The 16,249-nt window shown below is 35.9% G+C and overlaps 2 protein-coding genes across 2 annotated transcripts in view; one reads left to right on the top strand and one right to left on the bottom strand.

The window, feature by feature from the left end:
- LOC150075176 (uncharacterized) overlaps positions 1–3,094 on the bottom strand; it is a 69,074-nt gene extending 65,980 nt beyond the window's left edge. Inside the window, exon 1 of the mRNA XM_090388386.1 lies at positions 3,022–3,094. Within this exon, the coding sequence (XP_090244512.1) occupies positions 3,022–3,094 (73 nt within the window). The remainder of the gene's footprint in view (positions 1–3,021) is intronic.
- The window catches only part of LOC150075175 (uncharacterized), a 57,727-nt gene extending 41,775 nt beyond the window's left edge, over positions 1–15,952 (top strand). Inside the window, exons 2-5 of the mRNA XM_090389298.1 lie at positions 3,692–6,994; positions 11,784–12,488; positions 14,156–14,219; positions 15,820–15,952. Of these exons, the coding sequence (XP_090245424.1) occupies positions 3,709–6,994; positions 11,784–12,488; positions 14,156–14,199 (4,035 nt within the window). The 5' untranslated portion in view covers positions 3,692–3,708 and the 3' untranslated portion in view covers positions 14,200–14,219; positions 15,820–15,952. The remainder of the gene's footprint in view (positions 1–3,691; positions 6,995–11,783; positions 12,489–14,155; positions 14,220–15,819) is intronic.
- Positions 15,953–16,249: the final 297 nt, after the last annotated feature.

The following is a 16,249-nucleotide window of genomic DNA, read 5'->3' as shown; positions in this document are numbered from 1 at the left end:
GGAAAATCTAGATATCTTTGGTCTTTCTTTGGGGAAACGATTTTATCTTAAATTAAATTCTTTGAACGACTTCAAATTTTGACTTAAAACTTTTCTTTATTTTTCAAAAGATGAAAAGAATTTTTATATAAAAGAAACTTGTAAATAAAACATTTTTTTAAAATTTTATTTCTATTAATAATTATCGAGATAAATAAAAAAATAATTCTCAAATCTGCAAAAACCAATTTATTTTCCACAAACACCATTATTAGAGAAAAGCGGAAATGACGTATTACAGTATAAGAGAAGGGGAAATGACGTTTAAAGTTAATATTAATTACCAGTGTTGCGTGTATTTTGTTATTCTATTAATATTGATTATTAAGTGACTGAGTATTTATTGATAAACATTCACCAAGAAGAACTTTTTTTTGTATTGATTTCGAGTAAAGGAATAATGAGACAAACCACTGCTATTAATAATGTATAAAAAATAAACCTAAAAAATATTTTGATAATTACTTCTCAGTAGAAGTACTGTGAAATAAATGGATGCACTACTTCAATTAATTACAACTTAATGTGAGAAAATGAATAGCAACCGTCATTAATCACCCAGATGCGAATTACGTGATTTCGTAAATGTGCAAATAAATTCTAAAAGTATACAGACATATAAAATAGATATTAGAGAGTCTTATAATAGTATTACAAAAGACTACGAGCATTAGCAAATATAAATGCGTTTTCACACGGGTCTATCAATAACACATTAAAATCCATACTTCTTTGCAAAGATGATTTAGATAGTGATGTTGGAGGGGGAACGGGCAATTCAAGGCATGTTTTAACAATTTCTCACAGTTCTTAAGCAGCGCCAAGTTATTCGTGTAGCATCCATTCTCCACTGAATAAGGATTAGCATGCCAAGAAAGCTTTGCTTATGACAAAGTAGCTGTACGACTTTCAGTTTTGTTGACGCTACAATATAAAAACCTTCCTTCACCTTAAGTGCCTCAAAGAGTTTGAAAGTAGCAGTTTTTCCTTCGACGCTAATAACTTTCAACTTTGTGAGCATCTTAACTTCAAAGCTTATCTCAACATTTTTTCTTCTTTTTTCAGGGATCCACTTTTAAAGAGGACTGACAACTCTTTTTTTTTTTATTTTATTCTAGTGTTATTTAACTACGAAGTGCTTATAAATACAAATCTTAGAAACAGACTTTCTTATAAAAATAAGTATGCTTTTTACAATAATTATATGCTCTATAAAACGTCTGAAAAATCATAAATTTATGCATACACCTGAAAACTATAAATACTAGATACATTCAGTGTTCGAATTTTACTACAAACGTTCATTGAGGGGAGGGTTAGGCTTACTAAACTACTTATTTTCGTACTGCCTTTCTGCATTTCACTAACACACTCCATCGGTCTTCCCAAGGTTAGAAACATTCTTTCAAATCGTATTTTTTTAGAGCACGTAAGGCCATTTCCTAACCTCTTTCAAAATTTGGAATGGCTAACACTCTTCATATAAAGCACATTGAAACATTATACGAGACCGTGATTCCTCTAGATTACAATGATAAAAGGGATCAGTTACTAACCCAAAATGATACAATTTCATTTTTAACGAACTATGTCCAGTTAAGAAATAAGTGGCTTCCATTTCAGGGAGAAACCATTTAGTCTTCTTATTATCATGAGCAAACAGTACATCGGGAATGCATAACCTTGTCACCACAGTTTCAATAACTTGTTCATAATTAATTTCTTAGCCTTAGATAAATCTAAAGTAAGATCTCAGTGATATCCACAAAAGTTGAGTGTTTACCCTTTTTTTTAAATGGTAACAAAGGGCTCTGTAAGTTGCATATAAATCTAATGGCATCAATCTAGAAATTACCTGAAAAGCATTAGTAGAAACGGTTTTACATATTTTATACATAGCTAAGGACATGGACCTTTGTATTTATATAAGTTTTTGTTTAAACTTAATGTTATTTATCTTAAAAAACCATGCAGATATACTATAGGTAAAAACAGAGCTTTATAAAATAGATGCAGGGCATTCTTACTCAATTTTTTTTTAATTGAGGGTGCCCTTGTACAAGGGGAATCTGTTTGCCTTCAACCAGCAGCCTTTCATAATTTAATTTGCCCCTGAAAACCATCATTAAAGTTTTAGTATCAGAAATTAACTTATTTCTATCAGCCCATTCCAAGAAATTACGCATTATTTCCTCACCTTTTAACTCTAAGATCATGAGAGATCTCATGATCTTAGAGTTAAAAGACCAAATCGTCCGCATAGGCTATCCTATGACAACCTGGAACACTCCTATACCCTCTCGGATCTGTCACTTTCTTTCCTAGTTTATATGATAATTTCAACAGGGCTACTCCAAAAGTCTGGGAATATCCCCTGTAGCAAGAATTTATCATACATATTCAAAATCAAACTTGGAAAATGATCAACCATTTTCAATATGGCATTATTTTCTACTAAGTCCACACTTGGACACTTATTTACATTGGCGTGAGAATGCAGTTGCCTTAATTCTTCCAGATTAAATAGTTCAATATCCTATGGGCCAAATAATGCAAATTATCTGCCCTGTTTAGGAGAATCTTCCTCCATACGGTCATCAGGAAACAACTGGTCTGTGATAATTGGATTGTCCATGAATATTGTCAAAAGTATACGGTTGACCACTAATATTAAGTGCCAATAAGTCACTTAAATGAAAACTCCTCCACAGTAAAACCTAGACGCAGTAAGCAGCAATAATGCTTCTCGCCTTAGACACAAGTTCGTGGTGCACTATGTCCTCATCATCGAAGAAGAACGATCTACATGGTTTTGAAGTTGGATTTTGTTGCACGAGATTTCTTGGGCCGTTGGGAAATTTCTGTGCGCGGTTTGGATGATTCCCCTTGTCCCGGAGTCGCAGGCGAACACCCAATTCTCATCCCCAATAACGAATTTTCTTAGGAAGCTCGGATCCTGAGTAGATTTTTCGAACAAATTACCTGCGATGGCCTTCCTGCAATCCATTTGATCGTCCAACAAGCTAGGAACAAACTTAGCGCACACGCGACGCATCGCTAAATCTTGTGTCAGGATTGTGTACTGAGCCTACAGACAGTGACGTAATCAAGTCAGTTCCCGTTGGGCACGCGTGCGCACCAAGGTCAATTCCCCACGAAACCTTAAGGCCGTAGCGCAAATCATATAAATATCGGTGTGCGATTTCGGGAACTTTTTTGAATGTACTACGCATATGTATTTGTTTTTATAATAAGGGTGTGCACTATTTCTAACGTGATGAGTTTAGTTCGTGCCAATGAAAACTATTGTTTGCTAAAAGTGGAAAAAGAATGAAAATTTTGAAAGCTGTGTTCGGCTCTGTTTTTAAAAATTTCCCAATTTAAGTGTTACAAGCTGAATTACAACAGACACAAAACAGCAGAGAGTGAGTTAATTAGAAGTTAATATTTTCAACATAATATGTGCTCAAGTCCCATAATGATAATTTTCTTGAAATTCCAAGACTCAATATCGATTTGTTCACCATTATATGCCAATCAATTGCGCACGCATCGTAACTTAGTCCTAAATTAGTTTATAGTATTAATATTTAAAATATATGAACGTGAAAATGTCTGGATTCTAACATACCCTTTCTTCTGTTTATTACAGATGAAACGAAATGAGCTATGTCCCTACCGCCAGGCTTGCTTGTCCGCACCGCAATCCAAATCATCCTTTTAGGGTTCATGTTTAACGCCTTAGTGAACACAGAGGAAGAAGTGGAAGGAGGGTGCCCTCCATGGGAAAAAAGTCCCTGGTGTCCCTGTTATCAGTTCGAGGACGGCCTATTCCTAGAGTGTCCGAATACGGGTTTGGATCAGATCCAAGCTACACTGTCTCTCATCACGTCTCCGATCAAATCTTTAAGCATTTACCACCTGGATTCTTCCGTCACCGTACTGCCGGGAGGGATGTTCCAGAACATGACCGTCTTTCACCTTCAGATATCTTACACACAAATCCAGTTCATAAACGAGCAGGCGTTCCTCGGACTGGAAGAGATGCTCGAGAGCTTGTCTCTCGTGAACAGCAAGCTTCAAGAAATCCCTCAAGGGGCCCTTAATCAGTTGACCACGCTGCGGACACTCGATTTTGATTCCAACATCATTACCACTGTCGACAGCTACGCTTTCTACGGCTTGCAGTTGACGAGTCTCAACCTTCAGAACAATAAAATCGACTCTCTCACGGAGTACGCGTTCGGGGGGTTAGAGAATACCCTGGAGGAACTAATACTGATTAATAACCGACTCAGAAGGTTTCCCTTGAGCGCTCTCCGCAGGCTTCGCCAGCTCAAGACCTTAAGACTTGTGTGGAACGAGATCGAAGATATCCCGGACGATGGCTTCACTCGGTTCACTGGGTTACAGAGACTCGATCTGAGCTCCAATAAGATACGCGTTCTGGACGAACGCAGCTTCATCACAATGCCACGGTTGGCGTCTCTCACACTGTATATGAATAGACTCACTTCACTGAACGATAGCATTTTCATTCATCTTCGCGAGCTGGAGACGTTAGACCTGAGTCATAACAGCATCGCCATCCTAGGAAGGAGAGTATTTAGCTTTCTACGCAAGCTAAGAACGGTGGACCTCAGTTTTAATCACCTGCACTCCATAGAGTCCGGAATTTTTCAAAATTTGACCAACCTCCGAGAGGTGTTCCTGTCTAATAACATCATATCTACCTTCACAAATTCTTCTTTCAGTAACAGCTCGCAAATTGCGGTGCTTTTCGCCCCGAATAATGCAATCACTCATATTGAGTGTGGTACGTTTTATTCCCTGCATAACCTCTACCAGCTACAACTGTCCTTCAATCAACTACGAGAAATCCATCCGACACTATTCAAAAACAACAGAGAACTTCGCTCTTTGTCGTTGGACAATAATCTAATAACGGAAATATTACCCGGAACACTTCAAGAATTGGTGGAGCTTCGTGATTTGAGATTACAGAATAATCTCATTAAAGCAATCAAAAAAGGGGTGTTTTATTCCCTTCCTAATCTTCAAGAACTTCATTTGCAGTTCAACAGAATTCAAGTGATCGAAATGGAAGCGCTTCAAAGTCTGGCCAACCTTCAACACTTGAATATTCAAGGAAACAAACTTATAGAAATCGAAGACATTTTAAGTCGATATCCATCGAGTCTAAGGTCACTTCAACTGACACATAACGAGATCACAAACATGCATGCCAATAGTCTTCGGGGTCAGAACAAGATGGAAATTCTATGGCTCAACTGGAATCGTCTCAAGAAGTTGCATCCGGAAGTATTTCAGGACTTGGTAGAAGTTCAGAAACTTTATTTAGATCATAACGTTATTTCGGCAATAGAGGGTGGCACGTTCATTGGTATGAGACAGCTGGTGTATCTCAACTTGGAGCACAACAACTTGAACCATCTCAATGTGGACATGTTCAAAGGAACGGAAAATCTAGAGGAACTGTACTTATCCCATAATCGTATCATGGACATTGAACCACAAACGTTTCAAAGTTTACAAAGCCTGAAGATTCTTCATTTATCACACAACCAGATCTACGTAGTTCGAAAATATATGTTTGAAGGGTCGCTACCTTTACACGAACTTCTTTTAAATAATGTCATGGCTGAGGAAATAGAAGCTGGATCGTTTCTAGAACTCTCTGCTTTGGTCACTTTGGATATCAGCGACAACAAATTGTCTAATGCGCGGGTCGATTTTCTATTTCTTCCATCACTAAAACACCTTTACCTCTCCGGGAATAACCTAACAGGAGTTAGTGACAATATATTTTATGGCCTATCAGGACTGGTGTCCTTGAGTGCCAAAAACACAGGACTGGGCCTCGTTACTGGACGTTTATTTGAGCCACTGAGCGACTTGTTAGTGATAAGACTAGATGGAAACAACATCCGACAGTTGGAAGCCCACCATATGTACAGTTTAAGCTACTTAAAGGAGTTGTATCTGAACAACAACGAATTTGACAAAGTTCCCTCTTCAGCCATTGAACTTCTGCCAAATCTCGAGGTGTTATCGATGCCCGTCAATAAGATCACATCGGTTCAAAGTCTGGCATTTAGAGGAAATAGAAACTTGCAGAAACTGCTGCTGAACGCCAACTCTATTTCTCATATCGACGGTGATGCTTTTCATAATCTGACGAAGCTCAAAGAACTTGAGTTATCGAACAACACTCTGAAGTCTCTATTCCTGGACGTGTTCGAGGATTTACACTCCTTAGAGAGACTCAAACTGGACTCAAATCTACTCTATTTTATTCCCAACACACTTGTTCACTCTCCGCTGCCGACTTTAAAATATTTATCATTCAACCGTAACCCCGTCATCCGAATACGAGAGGATCTGAGTGCCTCGGGCACGTTTCCTGCGTTGGAAGAGCTAAGCATCAATCACGGGAATATTTCTGTCATCGCCTCTCACGATTTCTTGGGCTTTCCCAACTTACTCTCTCTATCTCTGAGACATAACCGCATCACCAAAGTGTCCCCCGGAGCCTTTAAACCTCTCGAGAGACTAGCGACACTTGATTTAGGCTACAACGACCTCGACATTCTCCCCGAGGAACGTTTGTACGGACTGCGGAAGTTGAAATCTCTTAATCTTACTAATAACCGGCTTGTGGAATTACCGGTGTTCAGCGAAGATTTAAATCACCTCGAACATCTGGATGTGTCGTCAAATCATGTTAGCAAAATCGAGGGCAGCACTTTTCAACAACTGTATAACTTGAAGACGTTGTCTCTCGAGAAAAATCAAATCCACTGGGTGCAACCTGGCGCTTTTGGGGCTTTATCCTTTCTAACAGAATTGAATTTTCAGAAGAATAAGTTAACGAATCTCAACTCCAATGTTTTGACTCCTATCGAGGTGAAAATCACTGTTCTTCGTCTCTCAGGTAAGAGCTACATCAACGTTTATTTTGGATATTGATCTAAGGTTGGGATCTAAGGTCTTATGGGAAGTTAATTTCGGTAGATTTTTATCTATGTTAAAAAAAAATCAGTTTATTTTATTGGTTAGAAAAGCCAATGTGAAAATAAAACTCGTTTTAATTGTTGATTTTAAGTTTAACACAAAATGGCGACTGTAGTTTTTAAAGTCTGAACACCGATTTAATCATTGCCTTAGACTAAGAAAATATATATTCTATTCAACTCGCGTAAATATTACTGCAGTACACGAACTACGCCACTTTTATTTTGGATAATGCTAAGCCTTAAAATAAAGTTGGCAATCAAAGCCAAAATGCGAGCAAGGCTAATATTTCTCTTTGTTCGCATTATTTCATATTTCTTGTACCGAGAATAAACTATTGGCTCTACAAAACAGTTTCTTAACCTCTTGCCTATACTCAATCATTTATTTATTCCACCGATTTAATATTTCTATAAAGTAAAGAAACTCAAAGCGAACTTAACTGGCGTCCCAAAATAAACCAAAACAGAAAAGTTATTTCGATATAAAAGTAGCAACGAACCTCTGATGCCCAAATCTACGACGGACATAAAACAGGTCATTAAATTTTGTCTCGAGTGCTGCATATTTCATAAGACAGAAGGCAATCTCCCTAAAGTTCTCTTATTTTTTCGTCTCCTTATGCTGCCCGGGACATTGTGCAGCAATATTCTTGACGACAGAAAATCGTAATTTTGTTTAAATAATGCTTTTAGTTCGCCCTTCATTTTTCCTCCTTTCGTCTTATTCATCCCCATTTACTCGTTCATTGCATTACACTGGAAACATAAACCCATGCCTTCAGCAAGAAGGGGTGGGGGGAAGGATGAAGCCGACATAAATGAAACTACCAAGCAAAACTCTGCTGGGAAGAAATTGTTTTAAACTCTGCAGCAAATAAAATTTGAATGCAAACACAGAAAAATAAAGACGAAAGAAGAGATTTCTTTCTTTGTATTTTTAATATTCAAGGGACCAGTTTGAGTGAGGATAATTTTAAAGTCTGAGGAAAATCTTATAAAGTGAATATTACTACAGTCAGACATTAACATAATTTAGAGATTGATTCATCATCTTGCCATCTATCTGTTTGATTTTATTTTGATGTTTATTAAGTCTAAGTTTTGAAGCAATTAATTTTCTAACATCGTATAATTATGAATTTGGGTTAATATCTTACATGGAGTTGTTTTATTTATTTTTTTTTTGGCTCGTCCTAATTTTATTCGTCTGTGTAAAAGAAAAAAGAAACGTATTAAAAAAATTGTGCGAAAAAGGTTTTAACCAGTTTTCTTTTCTATACGAAATTGAAACAGAGAGAGAAAAAAACTGTCTTTATTTTAATGACATTTAGTGTTTGACAGCACGCGTCCAACAGTTAAAAATTTCCCTTACGTTAATGACACCAAGGGTTTTACAAATAACAAGATTTAAAAAATATATATAAAATAAGAAATTATAAATCAATAAATACGTAATATAGAATACAACAAAGCTCCAATTCCCCCCCCCCTCCAAAGTGAATGAAGCAATAAAAATTCCCCCTTCCAAGAAGGAGAAATTTCTAAAAGGGGAATTTTTATTGCTTCAATCTCCTTCTTGGAAGGGGAATTTTTTTATATAAATGAGATGAAGCAATAAAAATTCTCCTTTTAAAAATTCCCCCTTCCAAGAAGGAGAAATTTTTAAAAGGGGAATTTTTATTGCTTATTGCTTCATTCTCCTTCTTGTAAGAGGAAATTTTAAAAGGGAATTATTGTCGATTTCCCTTTCCAAGAAGGAGAAATTGCCAAATATTATTGGGAGATACCTTACTTATAGGGAAAAAATAATAAGAAAAAAAATTGTGTATATCTTTGTTTTAAAATAACTATTGTGAACTTTGATTTTAACACAGATTCATCGAAATTTTCACATTTTTTTAAAAATTTTAATGATTTTATTATAAAATAAAGTGAATATTATTCAATTTTATGTGCTTTTTTCCCCTTTTCTCTCTCTTAAACAAAACTACGTTTAAATTATCTGCCAGTTTCCTCTTCTGGGCAAAAATATCTTGATTTTTTTTTTTTTTTCCTCCAGAGAATAAAAAAAGTTCAACTGACTGACGGGATTCGAACTCGGTCCCCTTCCATCCGGTGTGGGGAGGGCGATAATTATAATCACTGTACTGCCCACGAGGACGTCGCGTTTCATCGCGAAAATGATATTGTCATACATGCTGAATGTTTTTCCATATCCTTTGTCAAAGAACATAATCTTTCTCTGAGTTGTGCTGATCTGCAGGCACGTTGAACAGAAATATGTTACCGAAAGTTCTTAAACTTCGGCTAAAAGCAATCCGAAGCAGTCCAAACAGGATGATAACTCTAAGCAGTTATCCTTACACACATGGAAAAGCTGTTTCATGTTTCTTCTGGCTCGAATAAGGTATACGAGTGAACTTTTGAAATAAAAACTCCCTCTCTCAACTCTTGAATCAAATGCTCCTCGTATCCAACTACTTAGATCATTACTCCTAAATAATGTAAAGAATATTATGGGCAAATTTATTTCACCAGAGGTTTTCAAATCCTCCACTTCCATTTTGGATAGCAAACTAAGCCAGAAGGATGATTCTAACTCGGCCATCAGAATTTCTACTGCCACGGTCATAGTGTGTTTAAAACAACAGAAGATTGTTCTAATCTTTTGTTCAGTGAGCAAGTACTGTACTTTACAGCTGCACGTGACTACATGGTGCCCAAGGTCCGAGGTAGCAAGGCACATTGCATCCCACTAACATCGCTGAAGAGGCATGTTTACAGGTGATAGCATCGCTGTCCACGGCTGTACAGATCTTCACGTATTTCCACGAGGAACTCTCACAAGTACAAGATATCAAAACGAGATCTTTGGAGTTTGTTTGCCTTTTGGTACAGATTATCTTTTAATGTAAGATAAAGCTTGTCCACGCAACTCTTGCAGTGATCTCCAGAGGACGAGTATGGCTCGTGTGGAGTGCCCATCCAGATCCCTCAGGACCGCGATCCAAAGAGCATGCATGGGATGCTTTAGGCAGGAGCGTTGCCAATTCAGGTCTTCCAAAAGCTTCACCGATTTTGCTAGTAAATAAGAAGTATTGATACCTCCAGCAGTAATTGGCGATCTCTTTCTCATCATGAATTCTATATTATGGCTGTACTGCAACCCACACAGATCACACGCTGTATTTATCAATCCTTTGTGTATCATAAAGACATTAAACGAAAGTCGTGATCTGATAGACTGTTTATGATTTATTTGCGTTTGATTCTGTGGCTTTTGGGCACCAGCGTAATACACATTCGAGTGCACCTTCTTCAGATTTAAGATATTCAAATAGATATTCACTTCTTCAGATACGTAATGATGCAATGCAAGCTTCCTTTGTGCACTCTTTTGTCTTTACAAATACTAATCCAATTAGTAATCATTAGAACACAAAATAAATCTCGGCTGATCGTACAAAAATAAGTGGAAAGAATCACTTCGGTGGAATATTTCGATCTTATTTATTTTCCTTTACTGCACTCCGTCGAGAATTAAGCTTTTAAGCTAAAAAAAAAAAAATCTGATTTTTCTTTTATAAGCTACTCGCAAAAATCACATGACTATTTCAGACTAAAAGCATTCGGTCTAATTTATGCAGAAGCTGCCCAACTGCAAAGTTACAGTTTCTGTTTTTTTTTTTTTATTATTTTTTCAGTTCACGTACGCTATTGCAGTCTCTCGTGACCTCAGACAGGTTAAAACACGAAGTTTCTGCTACAGTTCTGACTTCTGAAATATCCCGAAGTAAATATCCACTTATAAAAAAAAAAAAAAAAAACCTACTTCGTTTCTAAGGTCAAAGTTCACCATATGATAATTTCATTTTTATAATGTTATTTAAAAGCAAATCCCTTTTAAACAGGACCAAGGTTACCTCATTTTATTATGCATCCTACGATAAAAACTGTTAGACAGAACTTAGAGCAATCCCTTGCTTCTGAAAAAGCAATCTCAGAGATCCTTCGCCACCACGTACTCTTTTTTTACCCCCCTCTGAAAGCCATTAATAATGCATTTCAACCAAGTACTCGTAACTTGTGGAGTTTTGCTTGATCTCGTTAACTTTTACTTTTTATGTTTGACATACAGTTAATTAATAAATGTAATTAATAAAAATTAGAAAACTGCTTCAGCCATCAGTCCCCTGAGCAATTCAGTCCCCCTCCCACCTTTTTTACAGAAAACCTGTCATTAACCTAGAAAATAAAGTACACAATATTAATAAATCAGTTGAAGTCTTTAGTCGAAGATTTCGTGTCTGAAGTTTCAAGGTAAGAAAATACTGAGATAAAAGCTATTTATCACACTGGAAATAAAATAAACGAATATTTATTTGCTATATACTTTTCGGATCTATCTTTCAGTTATACACTCCAACAAGTTTTTTATTTTGTACTTCCGATATTCTGTCCGTCTGTCTGTTTTGTTGTCACGCTGTTTATTATCGCACAGATAGATCTGTATTGTATGTAGTATCGAGAAATTTTTGGAATACATGTTTAAAAATTAATTTCTCAATAATTAGGTCAAATACTTTGAAATACCAAAGTTGGAGCGAGATTTCTGAATGAATTTTACAGCAATTGTATTGAATTCTAAGTTTACATTTAAAGAGCCAAAATATAAAATTAAAATGAATTTTTTCTATTTCCTTCCAGGGAATCCATTCCATTGTGATTGTCGCCTCCTAAGTTTCTGGGTATGGACACAAGAACATATGCGCCTCCTAGCGGATTCCAACGATTCGGACACCTTGGTGTGTGCACTACCGGACCGACTTCGCGATCACTCCATTTTATCTCTTCACCCGGTGGATATCTGTCCTTCGCCATTCATCTCTGACCTCGAGGTCATGAACCTTGACCACGAGAGTATGACAGTGGGGTGGGAGGTGCAGAATGGCACCCTTATAGATGAATTCCTCCTAACATATCATGTGACCTCATCCCGTGCTTCTGTCGCGAGCCATAACTTAGATGCCGTCCAGAGACGGTACAATGTCATGGGTCTGACGTCTGAAACGTGGTATACTGTGTGTGTCACCGCATCGGGACGTTATCTACAAAGATCGGGTAAACCGATCCCTTATGTAACCAGGGACGACAGGCCGTATAGTGACGTCAGCAGTAACAACCATAAGTGCCTCCAAGTTCGAACCCTGGCTAAAACTCAAAAGACAAAAGTCACTCTATCCACACTGGGGATTATCCTAGGCAGCAGTGCTAGTGCTGCTCTGATATTAACTCTTTCTGTGCTCCTCACCGCACTGAGGTTCCGTCGAAGGAGGCGGAGGCGCCCACCAAAGAATGACGTTCCACAGGAGTACATCTCCTACCGACATTTCTCCCTCCAGTCATCGGAAGGTTTGTAAATAAATAATCTTTATTCGTATAGAGAATTACACATCAAGGCAATTAATATTAGGATAACATTAATTAAATACATAGAAATTTTAATCTATGTTCTAAAATAGGTGGCCCAAACTTTTCTAACATATCTTATACAAAACTAAATTTTTATCAATTTTTTACACAGTCCCTCCCCCCCAATTACAAATGGGCATTAACTGCATTCACATATGATGATTCATATATGTTAAACTTTTATAAATAATACATTTAAAATCTTAAGATTTGTTTAAATCAGTTTAAACATCATTTATTATTTTTATGTTCTATTTTTCAGTTATATTACGATCTTTTAAGTAAAATTCAAACGTTTGAAAAGTATATCTAGGCATTGACGTAATAACTAAATATTGACGTCAAAATTGACGTACCTTTAATGTGGTTATGACGTGATGACGTCATTCATAAGGTGAATTATCGAATCTCATTCACAACGACTGAAAGCTGCAGAAAATATTTCTAGGAACACATAACTTTAATTTTTCATAATAATAATAATAACAACGAAAGTGATTTTGAAATATTTAAACCCCTTATCTGAAAGGTTCAGCAAATATCCACGTTCCTTAGAAAAAAAATTCTGAAAGGATTTATTCTCGCTGTAAGTTTAAAGTTGGTGGTAATGAGTTCTTAATGACTGAAATAACTACTGGAGAAAGAAAAAAGCTTTAACAGTAGAAATATCGATCCTAAAATGTATTTAAAATATAAAATAATATTTCAAATAAGTTATTTGTTGATTTTATATATAAAAATATGCAAAATGAAGTTTGTTTTAATTTAAAAATGAAGTTTGATAAGTACACCCTTTAAATGTTTCTCTTACACGTACCATCCATTTTATTTGACTTTTACAATGGAAATTCAGTTGAATATTGGTGGTTTTCATATCACAGAATTTCTAGTCGACGAGTATTCGGTTGTAGGGTCGTGTAGGCTCTAAAAGACTCAGTTAGGATCACCCCTTCAGCAACATTTCCTAAGGGATCTGTTCTCGCTAAAGAGGGTGTTAATGAGTTCATAATGACTGAAAATTACCATTCAAAAGAGCAAGAAGCGTTAACCAAGAAAGCACAGTAATGTTCAGGAGTTAATTCGCTTAACATGTACCACATGTTAAACAGCAGAAACAAAATTTGAAAGTTTATGTTAATCAGAAACGCGTGTTCTTACCAGCTGTAGAGGTAAGTTCATTTGTAGTATTGTGTGTTATTTTAGTTAATATAAATAAAACTTGGTAAGATCCGAGAGCCTTTCCTTGAATTTTGCCTCGAGTATACACAAATTTATTGTAAATATTGTTATTAAAAATATATTTTTTGTTTTGTTATTCCAGAGCCCAAGAAAATGTTTAGATTTATTTTTGAAAACGACTCAAATAGCTTACATACGAGTAATTTAAGGATAAAACATTACTTAATTTTCAGTTATGGTGTTAATGTAAAGGAAACGGTGTCTGGGTTTGAGTTACCTTATGCCAAGCTAAAATTTGAATTTGTTTCTATTTTAAAAGTCTAGACGTGTGGAGAAATATTATTTTTATTGTGTAGTGGGATTTTTTTAACATTTTATTGGTTCAAGTTGTATTAAATACTTGAATAGTGTTTGTTGTTATTTTACAGAACCACCAAGAATCGTTAATCACTGCCTGGAACACGCATCTTGAACTACGATGCATTTCATTAGGTAAGGTACCAAAAATAGCAGTAGGAATGGTGATTAATAGATGATTGAATAATAGATTGATTAATAGGTGATTGCAAGGTGATTAATTGGGCTTAAAGGTGAATTGCCAGCGATGAATTTGGAATAGGCAGTGTCTAGATGATCGTCTCAACCTTCAACCCATGCAAGGTTCTAATATTTCTCGTGCTTGGAGTTTTCATTAAGAAAAATTTACGGTCATATTTCTTCTCTCTTTCTTCCCCCCCCCCTCTATTCCTGATAAAACAGCATGCAGAAACCGTACTTAGTTTTCTCGGGAATAATTAAAAAAAGGCTTAACAGCAAACTTCATAATTGGACCATTCTTCCATGAGATTGGAGCACACGGTACAGAAATGTGTACCGTTACAGGTTGATGTCACTGTGGTCTTCTCCGATACCGTATGGGTCTTACACTTCAAGAGAGACAGGGTGTTTGCACCTTACTCTCCAGACCGTAATCCTTGTGATCATTAGAATGTCTTAAGGACAGGGTATACAATACTCAGTCTCTGATTGAGCTGAAAGAACATCCCAATTCATGCTACCAGCAGTCCCGTGACGTGACATGCTTTGGGCAAAAACATTTACAACAAGCATCTATGACATTGGATAAGTTTATCTTCAACCTTAGTTTCCTCCTTCTATATTGATCCTTGGTGTCACTTTTTAAAACTAATTTGTGCGCCTTTCTTTTCCATATAACATAGACATTGTCTATTCTACATTTCATACGTGTATGATTCACATTTGCAACTTACAGGTGGCCAAAAAGAATAACTATGGCCCGCAGTTGGGCAGCCCTCTCTTAAGATTATTGGGACATTCAATATCTAAATAAATTGATTTTTGTTGTCAAATAATAGTCTATAAGCATACACTGCTTATTAACTCTTATTAATTTTTATGATTATGATTAATTTGCCCATTTCAAACTATAAGTTAACAGTGTAAGAATATTTACAGTACAAGTCCGATATTTTTGACTGCCAGGAACGAGTATTAGGGATACGAGCCACTGATCCCTAAACTGTAACTTTATTAAGTATTATTTTAATTAATTAAAAGCACAAGGACTTTTGGTAAACAGCAGGATTTAGACTACTAGTAAATACAATGATCTTAATGCTCGCAGTAGAACGATTTAACCACGAGTAACCCTGATACATTTGTTAAAACAAATAGCATGTGGTCCTTTGGAAATACCCGTGATTTGAAGATGGGCCCATTAAGTCTCCAAACAGAACGTCAAAGCAACACCACAACATTTGAAATAAATCAGTAAATGACATTTTAATAAATTGAAATAAATGACATTGAAAGTAGTGCAATATCAATGCAACTTGTGGTAAAGTCAAATTCTGTTCTTCTGCACGCATTAGAATCATTGGATTTATTATGTTTAAATCCTTTTAGCCTTAAGGATACGAAGACAGGATGAGAAAGTTCTTTTTCTCCATTTCTAGAAGCCAAAATAGCATTAGATAGTGCTTGTTTTTTGAATAATTTACAAAAATGTTTCAATAATAAAATTTTTTTTTTTTTTTCATTTTAAATATTGTATTTTTTCTTACCTGTTTAGGAAGCACTACCATCTTCATCAGGATGGAGTTGACGATCTGTGTCCCCTCCGCTATCTGCGTCCCGTTCTGTACAAGAAGACGTTATGCTCACTTAGTCCTTTGATACAAAACTATTGGAAAATGTTTGTGTAAAGCCGGCGCTTGTGTATTTTACAACAGCCACAATAAAAGTGTTTTTTAACAATTGTGCCATTAATGTGCGCAAATGTTCGTGTTATTTTTAAAGTAATTCGTTATAAATATTAATAAAACGTTCGGTTAATAGCTTACAATAAAATTAACATTTAAGGAACTTCGAATAATTCTATTTGAAAATAGATTAAGAGAAGCACCCTCTGAAATTGTGAGTAATCTATATTTTTGATAGTTTCTTCTTAATGGAATAGAATATGAACAGTTAAACAACAATTATCATTAACCATTAAATTT

Source organism: Mastigoproctus giganteus, chromosome 14, assembly GCF_048544385.1.
Source record: "Mastigoproctus giganteus isolate SK-2022 chromosome 14, ASM4854438v1, whole genome shotgun sequence".
NCBI lineage: Eukaryota > Metazoa > Arthropoda > Arachnida > Uropygi > Thelyphonidae > Mastigoproctus > Mastigoproctus giganteus.
The sequence above is the reverse complement of the archived record's forward strand: the minus strand, read 5'-3'. Positions and strand labels throughout refer to the sequence as shown.